The sequence below is a fragment of the Scomber japonicus genome, chromosome 7, assembly GCF_027409825.1.
Source record: "Scomber japonicus isolate fScoJap1 chromosome 7, fScoJap1.pri, whole genome shotgun sequence".
NCBI classification, from domain to species: domain Eukaryota; kingdom Metazoa; phylum Chordata; class Actinopteri; order Scombriformes; family Scombridae; genus Scomber; species Scomber japonicus.
The window spans coordinates 23,366,607-23,378,915 of NC_070584.1; the positions used below are offsets into that span (position 1 = coordinate 23,366,607).

General features: G+C 37.6%; 1 protein-coding gene across 1 annotated transcript in view; it reads left to right on the forward strand.

Annotated features, from left to right (window-relative positions):
- The window catches only part of LOC128361572 (homer protein homolog 3-like), a 49,784-nt gene that overhangs the window by 12,222 nt on the left and 25,253 nt on the right, over positions 1-12,309 (forward strand). The window contains exons 2-4 of the mRNA XM_053322077.1: positions 8,266-8,422; positions 10,621-10,752; positions 11,950-12,057. Of these exons, the coding sequence (XP_053178052.1) occupies positions 8,266-8,422; positions 10,621-10,752; positions 11,950-12,057 (397 nt within the window). The remainder of the gene's footprint in view (positions 1-8,265; positions 8,423-10,620; positions 10,753-11,949; positions 12,058-12,309) is intronic.

Genomic DNA, 12,309 nt, shown 5'->3' on the forward strand with positions numbered 1-12,309 from the left:
TGTTGGTGCTTTCCCCCCAAAAATATGTTAAACATTTATGTATTTATACTGTGACTTTAAACTTGACTGTAAAATGACAAAATCCTCCCAAAGTTGAAATTTTAAATAATGTAAAAAGCAGTGTGATGTAGCTCTTGACATACATGTACTGTATATATCATGTAACACAGAGTGCTATAGTGTGTCTGACCCCTTTAATTACTGAGCTGTAATCTGAACACAGTTCTCCTTCCACTCATGCATAGCTGAGTAACAGTGAGTTTGTATGACGGAGGGGGAGGGATGGGTGGATGTATGACCTGGAACTGATTAACAGTAATTGATTCAGATGACCCCTCACTGGATTCATGTGTCTGGCACAACCTCTATACGCTGCTACAGTATACGACCACAAAGAAACAGCGGAAAGCAACTGAAGTGCTACAATACTTCTACTCCTCAACAGTTCAGAGGGAAATACTGTGACTTTTACTATATTTGACAGCTATAGTAACATTTTAGATTATGTTTACAATTACACACAGACAAGAATATGATAGATTTATAAAATATGTGTTATAAATGAAAGGATAGATTCACAATTTTTGTCTTAAAACAACAGACCATTAAAATATCCCTTAATGTGCTTTCTGTTACAGTCTTTTTAGTGCCAAATTCCCTCTTTTTGTCATAATCCATCCATCACAGCTCAACAGGGAATTCAATACTAAAAACACTCAATTTGGAGGATTTACAGTAGAGTCCAAAACTCTAAGACCACTTTCCCTTTTTTTAAACATTATTTTTATTGAGCATTTTTTATGCTACAGAACAAAGCAGTCCAGCTGCTACAAGCAAGAAAAACAATCAAGTATGTAAAAAAGTAAAAAACAAACAAACAAACAGACAGACAAACAAAAAGTTAAATTAAAAATCAAAATGATGTGCATATTTCAAATATACAGTATCTCCTCCAGATACATTTCACATAAACACTGCCATATCAGCACAAAAGGAAAACAAAGAAATGGATAAAAATAAAGAAAAGAAAGAACATTTACATGAAAGGTGCTGATGGAAACAAACGTAGTGGTGGTGCAGTACAGGTTTAACAGATTACTGTTCTAGGAAGTTACACTTTCCCTTGATGTGACTAACTCAGACTGCTGAAGCCTCACATTAACTTCAGATAAACTTGAAAATACATTTTTACACATAACAAAGGCTGTGGATTTTTACCCTCATGACTTACATTGTAAGTACATAGTCAAGCCGCATGTGTCAATGTTCATATGAACATATGACTCTTGTTTTAAGATAGACTTGAAAAATGTTGAACCCATCCGTTAAAGACTGTGTAAAGTGAATTCAGACATTTTCTTCTAAACACATTAAATAGGTCATAAATGTATTTCTAAAAAAAATGTGTAAAAAGCATTTCAACCATTTAGATTTGAATTGTGGAGCTAGACTTTCACAAACTGTGTTTCAAAATTTCTGTGGTATGTCTAACTCAGAACACATATTTATTCTTACTTTACACAGACTTTAAACTACCCAACAGTCTATAAAGTGGATAGAATTGTACAGGAGCTGTGGGACAGAGGGGTGGTCATCATAATTAATAAAAGTCTTTAGTTTAAGTGTATTTAAAGTTAGCAGCAGGAGGGTGGTAATTAATTTGAAATTCAAGGTTATTCACTGATTGTGGCTAATGTCTGAGTGAAGGCAGACTTGATGGATGATAAACTAATTATAATGGGAGGAGATTTCTATCAGTTTCTGGATCCAACCCTGGACCCCAGCTGTCCATCCATAGCTGTGCTGGAGAATTTATGTAGAAATACGTTTTACTCCTTTCCCATAATGTATTTCCAGGATCTACTACATCTGGATTTCCAAATAACTTCTCTTTTCCACTTTAGCCTGTGCCATGGGAAGTATTATTGTGTCATCAACTCCTTATTTATCTCATACTGTGTGTTGACTGTGGCTCAGGAGGTAGAGTGGCTTGTCCACTAATTGGAAGATGGGAGGTTTGATCGCAGGCTCCTCTGATCTGCATGTTGAAGTGAAGTGAAACAGAACCCCAAATTGGTCTTGAAGGCTATGCCAGCGGTGCGTGAGTGTGTGTGAATGAGTATAGATTATTCTCCTGATGAGCACGTTGGCATCTTGCATGGCAGCCTCTGCCATCAGTGTATGACTGTGTGTGTGAATGTTGTAATGCAGTGTAAAGTACTTTGAGTGGTCTGAAGACTAGAAAGGTGCTGTTTAAATGCAGTCCATTTACCATCATGTTGATATAAGCTTAAAGAGGACATGTAATGTACATTTCCAGGTTGAAATTTACATTCTGGGACTGTACTGGAATATCTTTTCATGATTTACAGTTTTAAAAACTCCTTATACATCTTGTACTGGCTCTTTACACAGCCCCTCAGTTCAGCCTATGTCTGAAACAGGCTGTTTTAGCTCATGTCTCTTTAAGGCCCCCTTCCTGATGAGGTTGCTCTGTTCTTATTAACAGTACTTAACAGTAGTAGTAGGATTGATTCTACTTCGTTACTGAATATTGTTGACATGTAGGATATTTGTGACACTTAAATATACTTGTGGGTTCTTATTAGATAGATTTCTGTCAGCTTGTCACTCTATCAGATTATAGATGTTAGGGTGATTGTAGTTTATGTAGCTTTACTGTAACATTTAGCTGCACACTTTCATGTCAGTTATCCAGGCTGTCAGATATCAACCGTCTCCTTCTACCCCGTCAATGCAGGGGTTCACTCTCACATCGCCTGATTTGATAAAGGGACTCACTACAGACTCATGTTAATTGGATCAGGTGTGTACATGACACTGTACCTGGTCAGAGTACACTTTTCTCTGCTGTGTGAGATTTGACAAGACTTCTTTGGCCGTCAAGTTGCTGTGCACCTTAGAAGAAGTTTAATCCAGTTTTAATCTGCTCATATCATCAAACCTCGATGTGAAGCATCCTGTCTGAGCTGATGAGTTTGAGGGGCTTATCACAGAGCAACGCCAAGACGGGACTGAATGAATGACAGGCCGCTCATTCCTGCATGATCCGGTGTGACGGCTGGGAGCTGATGAGCAGTCAGTCATCACTTCTCATTAAGATGAGAGTGACGATAGAATGGAAATCCTGACAGAAGCTACTCTGCTTTGATGTTTATTCTTATTTATTTTTGGCTTATTGGCTTCATGCCTTGAACACCCTGGTTATAACTTATGCAGGCAGGTTTTATTGAGTAAAATTAAGTACATTTATGGTGCTCTTTAATTTGCTTGATTCATGGAGATGTTTTGAGTAGGATTTTACCTCTTGACAGATGGATAATTGATGAGGTTTACCACACATTTCAGACCAGACGCTCCCAAATGAAAAGCTTAGTTAATATATTCTCACCTCTTTTTTTTTCTTTCTTAAACTTCTGAAAATATCTGTGCTGCTTTCAGAGACACACATTCGTGTCATAGTTGCTGTACTGTTAGCTGCATGAATGGCCCTGCTCAAGGGCAATTGCGCAATAGCTATAAGAGGTGATAGAGATCATTACTCATGCATTGAGGTTTTCAGGATGGGAAATTTGGTGCAGTGATTTAATGCTAATGTTACCCTACAGATGCCCCTGTCTGTAACAGTGCTCGGTCTTTGTCGTTCTTGGAAACAGATTGAGCTTTTAGATTACAAACATTTCTTGTAGACATAATTAGGTTTAGATAAAAATAGAATTAGTGACTATTTAGCCCCCCAGCTTTGTTTCTTTAAAACCATTGGCAACACTTTCAGTTTTTTCAGGAGGACCAAATAATCATGTTACCTTTCACAAAATGTGGCAACAAGTTTGTAAAGCTGGGCTACATTTAATATGCATTCAACATTTTGCATATATTTTCAATGGCTTGCAATTTTCTGCAACAGCCTTTGCAATCAATTGGCCTTTTTTTGGCATCTCAGGAATGAAAAGTAACACATTCATGGTGAAAGCTCTACACTTTATTGGCATGTAAAATACACTCCAAACAGCCATCAATGCAGTCATGGAGCACATGCGTACAGTTGATCATATAATAAAAATATAATAACATTTCTAAAATGTACTCATAATGATAATAGAAAAAGTACAGTGAACTCTCAGGTCAGAGGGGTTTTTATTAAAGGTATTCCTGCTTGGTCTGACTTTATCTTTGCTTAAAATTCAACCGTCACACTTTTGTTTTTCAGTCCTTGATCGAACTATCATAGAAATCAAACCGCAAACAAATAACTTGTGCATTTCTTTTCCAACCTCTGTGACAAATTAGAAGTTTAAATCTCAATTTAATCCCAAAAGCCAGATGTATAACAAATCAGATTATTTCCCAATACCCTCACTTGTGTTTTTTGCAAGTAGTCAAGTGGTTACTTGTGACATATTTCCGATCACCAAATGGTGCCAGAGTGCCTGTTAAGACCACATGAGTGTTTATCAGAGCTCACTGGGACACTCTTGATAAATAAAGACACCCTGTGTACCATTTACAGCTGATTTGTTGAAGCAGGGCTTGGATCAAGCAAACAGTATTTACAATTACAGTCAGATGGCAGTAAAAAAAACCAACACATTCAGGAGCTGAGAGAAAAAATACAAAGCAATTAAATCAAATAGGCATCAGGTAGGTTTATTATACCTGAAAGAGACAAAACACAACATTATTTTCAGTCTGATAAAAAATTTAAGGAATGGAACATAGGCCTATTTTTTCAAAAAGCACAGATTAATTGTTACACCATAACCATCTTCAGAGATTCTGACATAACTAACTGTTTGGACATTAATAAAAATATTAACAGTAAATCCAACTTTCAGAAACTTCAACTTCTTCTTTACTGTTGATAAAACCAGCTAATTGCTATGTGGTAGGTGACACTGGATAACTGCATGAATGTTGTGCAGTATGCAGTGGTGAATTGTGGGATACATTTATCACATCAAAGTGGTATTAGGAGAAGAGTGCATCAGGTGTGGGTTGAGTGTAGTGTGTTGGTGTATTTTAGACATGCTTGCCTACTACTTGGTATTGTGTGAGGGTGCACTTCAATTCTCAAGACAGCAAATGTGAGTATTGGGATGCACCTATTGTCTTACTTTCATCTATATGCTCAGCATTGAATCCATGTTGTTCAGTCGACTCAGCTGTGTCCTTGTCTCTGCTGCTATTGTCTATTGACAATTGTGGCTTCAGTAATCTGTGTTGAAACAATGGCGACTATTGTTTGTATGCAAATATACAGTAATTCAACCAAATCCAGCAGGGACAATGCTTCATATAGCCAGTGCTGACCTATATAAATGCATATTTATCTTCCTTAGACAAAGTAGAGGGCCTCCTCCAAACACACATTATCCTCATTAATGTCAGTATCATTGAGTGGCAATGGGAATGGCTCATTACATACATTAACATTATGCAAACTCTATTAACTGTGTAATGTTGCATGGATACACCAAAGTGTCTGTGTAGTCCCTTGTCGTACTGTGAGCCTCCTCTGTTAGTCCCCGTAGCGAGTGTGTGTTTGTCTTCAAAGAGAGCAAGACGGCTAATTGGACAGTTAGCGGTTAGCAAATCTTCAGCTTCATTTGCACCAATAACCTCATTACACCAGTGGAGCATCAATGACCTCGAGGTCTCTGAAAAACAATCACATTTGGAAATTTTGAGTATTTTTTGTTTATTTATAGATCTATCCACCATCATGGCACACTCAATGGAAGAGTGGGCCCCCAAAGTGTCACTGGTTTACATCCCAACAGACTAACAAAATGAGGCAATGATTATATTCAATTCATGTTTTACCCTTTTGGCTTTGACCCATACATTAAAGATGTTATTGAGTGTGATATTTCAATTTTAAATGTATTGTTTAACTGTGAATTTGTTCTTATCATGGTTTAATTTTCACATAAAACAACACATGGAAGGTTATCACTTGCATTCCATTTCTCTTTATGATAATTTATTCCATCCAGAAATAATATCTATAGCCAGTATATTTATATACATACTGTAAATCAAAGGAACAAAGCAAACAAAGAACTGGCTGGTATAATGGGAGGACTCTCAGTACTGCTTCCACCAAAGATTAAAGTTAGAAGCTCATTAAAATTGAATACAAATCAAGCAATAATATACAGGAGGTTGTGTAATATCAAGTGTGCAGCAACTGTAGGTGTCCATACATGTACAAAACTTCCACATAGGCCCTAAATGATGCTTGGGAGAACTGATTGTTTCAAGTCAATGTGTTATGATGCATAAAGCATAAGTAAACTTGAAGTGACTCTGAAACTGTTGTGTAAGTATGCCACAAAACCTCAACTGGGGTGAGTTTCTGCAGAGGTAAACTGGTTGAGTGAGGAGTGCCACGTGCAGAAGGATTTATGGTTATGATACAGCTGAGTAGCAAATAAAGTGGTCTGACTGAAAGTGATACTCTCATGCTCTGATGAAAGTAAAAAATGATTGATGGCACAACAAATGAGGTGCACCGAAAAAGTATGCCTGTAATGCTCACGTTCCTGTCTTATGGCTTCATTTGTTCTATTAGTTTCAGTCTACTAGTATCAGTGCAGTGCATTATTAGTGTCTGTTGTTTGATAAATTAATTCGTTTTTTTTTCTTGCAGTCATTTAAACAAACAAACACAAAAAACAACAATCTTATATATTTGCAAAGAAGGAGTTCAATTAATTCTGTCTGTCCCTCACTGTAAAACAAAGAGAAACTGTTAGTCAAATAAATTTCAGTTCAAAAAAATTATTTTTTTAAAAAAGATCTATGCTTTTCCTCATTTTCAGTCATATACTGTATATAGTGTTACATTGTTGGATGTTCATGTGAAACATGGCCAAATGATCACATAATGAGGTAAACATTTGTAGAACTAATCCCTGTGAGCAAAAAGCATTGACTTCAGACTGAACATTCAGTTTCCACCATATATTTTCAACTTTCAGGCGAACATTGGCTTGTGATGGATTTCTTTATATGGTCATCAGCTCTGCTAACATTATGTCATTTTTCCATTGTTTTGTGAGTAGTCACGCCGAGTCATGACTGGGGTCGAGCTGGCATGCTGTGAGTGTTTTTCCATTACACAGCAAAGTGAAATGAGTAGTTTACCTGTTGATGTGCTGGTCGTCTGCAGCTCTTCATCAAATATCATCATCACTGTGGCTGTCTCTGCTTGCAGCTCTGTTTCATTTCAATTGTCCATGGAAGCTGTTTGGAAAAGGTCAGGCAAATAATTGGCAGGTGACTGGATGAACCATCTGTCTAGAACTGTCTGTCACCATCTTACCTTTGGAAGCAGCTGGATTTAGGATAATCCATCTGCCTTCTGGTGGAACCACTGGTGGTTCAAGCTCATAACTTGAAGCCTTACAAGATGTATTCTTGTGTGATCTCATGATGTTGTAATCTTATGAATCCAACTGCCACACAAGGTAAAAACTGAATGGTTGCAAAATGAGCCAGTATAAGATAAATAAGTAGTTTTTTTTAAAACTGTGAATCATGCATCCAAAACTAAAAATACAGAGCTGGAAATGCGCATAATAGGTCTCCTTTAAAGCAGTGATCAACTGGGAGATTATCACTGCACTGATGCCAGCAGGTGCTCAGGGGACAGTACTTAGCACAGACTAATGGAAACAACACTACTGAGTGCCACAAAGTTAAACAATGATAAAAATGTAACAAATTGCAACATGGAAAATGGCAGTTATTTTCTTCTTTTTCTGGTTCATCCAAAGATCACAGAACTTTGTAACATAATAAGGAAGAAAATGATGATTTATGACCATTTATACCAATGCTTGGGTGGTCTTAGATACTTAAATTTTGCACCAAATCTTTATAACAAATGGTATCAACCCAAAATATTGCCGCAAAACTTATGAGACATAAATGAGCATGGTAGTGGCCATCATATACTTCCATCATAACGTGGAAGCTGTAGGTGTGGTTTGAACGTTGTTATTTAAATTGTCAATTGTGCAATGTACAATTTAATGTATTGCAAACAGATGAGAACTGTAAAAGATGGCAGGTTTATCCAGTGAGCTGAAAGTCCCTCCTCTTCTACAAACCAGGAACCACTAGGAACCACTTCATTATACTTCAATGTATGTTTTTTGAATTAATGTGTCACCACTAAATCAAATGTTCTGATTTTCTGTTGTGTGCGTGTGTGTGTGTGTGTTTTTTTTTTTAAAGGGAACAGCCCATCTTTAGCGTTCGAGCTCATGTCTTCCAGATCGACCCAGCCACCAAACGCAACTGGCTCCCGGCCAGCAAACATGCTGTCACCGTGTCCTTCTTCTATGACGCCAGCCGCAGCGTGTACCGCATCATCAGTGTGGGTGGGACTAAGGTCAGAGCCTAACACACACATATATGTGCACATGTAGACAAACAAAAGTTCATAGCACACTGACGTGTGTCTGCATATAAATATACAGTATCTGTTGTATCAGGCACAGGCAAATATGAACATCATCATGAATATTTTTAACAGTGGATATCCAGGCCAGAGGCTATGTGTGTTGTTTTAGGAGACGGAAGGCAGGGAAAGATCACAAAAGGGGAATTCAAGCATTTCATGGGTTAGAGCTTGGTCAGTATTTCAGTGGGCGTTCTTGTTGAGGAGACACTGGTTACCCTTTTCAGGTCACAAAACTCAAATAGTGCTGCTTAGGAGAAATGTAAAGAATGTGATCAATAAAACATTGTGTAAAAGATGTTTTCTGCAAAAATCTTTGTCAGCATTGGTTGATTTTAAAGTACTCCTATTTAACAAGCTTGACATTTTTTAACTGATTATTATATTTCTGTCAAATAAAGCCAGCATGAGATGTGTGAGACTGGATGAAAAATTCTACAGTCACATTCTGTATGTTTTGTTGTGGTCAGTAGTGAGTTTATAGTATGTTTCTCCCATGGTGTTAGTTCAGCATCAGTGTGCTGACTCTTGCTGTGGGAACTATCACATCCTTCTGACTTGCATTTGAATTAGCCCACTGCTGCATCCCATCCTACTATTCTTAAAGGGAATTCAATCCATTTTCTATTTGGAAGGGGCTTTCATGGATGGGAATACAACAGTCAGACTCGCATAGCAGTATATTATTAACACACACACATTGGTCATGCTGCATCCACAGCAGCAGTAGAAAATCAGAAACTGGATATCTTGTTAGTATCTAAATGATGACTACAAAGCACAGTGATTTGTATACAGCCAATTGTGCCAATTTACCACCCTGAGACTTGAGGCTTTTGGGGAAGAGATTAAAGAAACCAACATTTGGCAACAAATCCATTTTATCAGACTGTTCACTTGAGAGTGTTACTGAACAGATCATCGCACACCACAAGAAGCTTTTTCACATAGCTCTCTTTCTCTGCCCTGGTTGTTGGATATATTGTCTTTATTTGCATGCAGCCTGTTGTCCAGTAGACCCCCCATGACAGTTATTTAACTGTACAGGCTCATATTGCAGATTCTGATGACTACATAATCTAAATGTAATTCCTGGTATTGATTTTTCTGTTATGTGTGACTGCTAATGATCATCCTAAAGAAATGTGTGGAGCTCCAGGAGCAGCATGTTCACTTTAATGAGCTGCTGCACAGTGAATAGTTGACATCTTGATAATTATATTAAAATCAGCATATTTGCTGGTCAAGTACATTATAAATGAAAAATAACCATGTGCTATATAATGAATTTGGCATTTAATGGAATTATTCATATTCTTCTTGTTGGCTTTAGATATTGCGAATAATGTGTCCTTGAAAATGACCTTCTTTTGAAAGCAGGCTTTTTAAGCATGTGAAGCAGCTTGATAAATGCATTTCTCTAAGAGCCTGGAAGCACCTCAGCTAGTTATGGCAGAGATGGAGTCAGTGCACCTTTATCACACTGTAGATTTTTTAGGTGTGGACTTGCTAGAAAATTCAAATTTCAAACGTGTATGAAATAAAAATATGTTGGTAAATAGTGCTAAAGGAATTGTCTCATCTTTATATTAGGGTTTATACTGGACCTGCAACTAACAATTCATTAATTTCTCAATTAATTGCTTAAAGAAAATAGTGAAAAATGCCTGATGTAACTTCCCAGAGTCAAAGCTGTCGTCTTCATATGTATTGATTTGTCAAACTGAAAGTCCAAACCCCAAAATAATCATTTATATGACAAAGAAAATCATGAAATCATCTCAGTTGAGAGGCTGAAACAAGCTAGTGTTCTGCATTTTTGCTTAAAGATGACTAAAATGATAATTTGATCATCAAAATAGTTGCCAATTAATCAGTCGACTAATCATTCCAGCTCTTGTTTAACAACACAGACACTACATATCCCATCTCCTGTATACATGTTGGCTTTATACTTCCATATTCAGTGCTTCCATGTTTAATATCCCTCTTGGTTCTTATTTATATCCTGTTATTCTGTGCTGGATACTGATATTTATCACATCAACATCCCACTTTTCCTACTGGGATCATCTGTCTTCTTTTATTGATGCCTCACTGTATTATTGCTTTATTCTCTGTGGTGTCAGGCCATCATCAACAGCACCATCACCCCTAACATGACCTTCACCAAAACCTCCCAGAAGTTTGGCCAGTGGGCAGACAGCCGGGCCAACACTGTCTATGGCTTGGGCTTTTCCACAGAACAGCAGCTGCAGCAGGTAAAAACAAACCATACACACACTCAAACAAAATACTTCAAAGTGTCTTTCATTTATTAGATATTACACCGACGGGGTAGATGAGGGGGAAAAAAGAGAGACTGTGGAGCAGGGGAGGACAGTGATATGATGATCAAGGAACTGCTTTCACTTTGTAATAATCCTTTATTCTTGTATTTGTCTAGGTCTTATATTTATGCATACATTTACTAAATGTCTCCAATACAAGTGTGGAAATACAGTTTTTCTCATCATGACAAAGACTTTCACACATGGCACACATCTGCTTTATCTCTAAGACTTTAACTTTGCTGTGATCTCCTGGAGTTCAGACTTGCACCTTCTGGGGTCTTGATTTGTCTGATCCATTCTATGGAGCCCAGAGATACTCAGTTTATCACAGAAGTCTGGGAAGAGTTGTGAGTGTTTATTCGGGGCTAAAAAATCAGATATATAAAAAATCAGTTGACTAATTGTTTTGCTTTACTCTGTGCAGTGCAGTTTTCATATTGATGCCGTTGTATGTTTCCAATGTTCTGTAATATTACAAAATAACCTAAATAAGAGAGATTTTTCCACATTTAACAGAGGCTGTTGTTCAGAGTGCAAAATAACAAGGGAAGAATAAGCCTCACAGTATCTGGACAATACATTAAACAAATGTATGTTCCTCTGATCTCACTGATTTCCTGCTGAAGTTAAGTAAGATAGCGTGTAAGATAGTGTGACACGCCAGATGGTTAGTTACATAGAAACATCTGAGGAGTCGTCCTTGGCAACTGTTTAGAAAAGGGTAGGCACTTTCAAAAAAATACTTGGCAGGTGATTGGATGAACCATCTGTCTATCACAGTCTTACCTTGCAAGGCAGCTGGATTTGCAACCTCGATTGAGCCAAACCAACCTTGTTTCGGACACAAACGTCTAACCTGAAGTCTTACAAGATAGATTCTTCGGGATCTTGTGAATCCCGCTGCGTGGCAAGATAAAAGTAAGAAGTAATTCAATTTAGATTCTTTATTTTTCTAATAAACCATCTTTATCAAATATGTAGAGGCACTGTAAGAAAATAGGGAAGAGTGATTTGAGGGTGGTGTAGGTGGTGTGTGTTGGTGTGTTTCTTGCAGCAGCAATGAGTTTTCAGGAAATCTTGGCAAACACAGTGTGATTGCTATTTCTCCTCTTTGTCGATATGCAGTTTGCGGAGCAGTTTAAGGAGGTGAAGGAGGCGGCCCGTCTGGCCAGGGAGAAATCTCAGGAGAGATTTGAACTGGCCAACCCTGCACTCAACATTGCTGCCCCACAGGTAAAGCACTAATGCCTTTAATTAAACCTCCTGTCATCCCACAGTGTTTTGAGTTCTTCTTTTTTTGGCTGATTAGAGCTCTTCTCAGGTAGAGGGTGGGTGGAGATATGTCCATATGCTCAAATGAATCAAAGCTGCAAGTTGTTCCACCAAAAACAGACCAGATAAAAATAACAGAGCTCAAACAATGCAAAGTCTGATCAGCCAAAATAAGAGAATAATAAAGGAACATTTAGTAATAAATGCATTTTT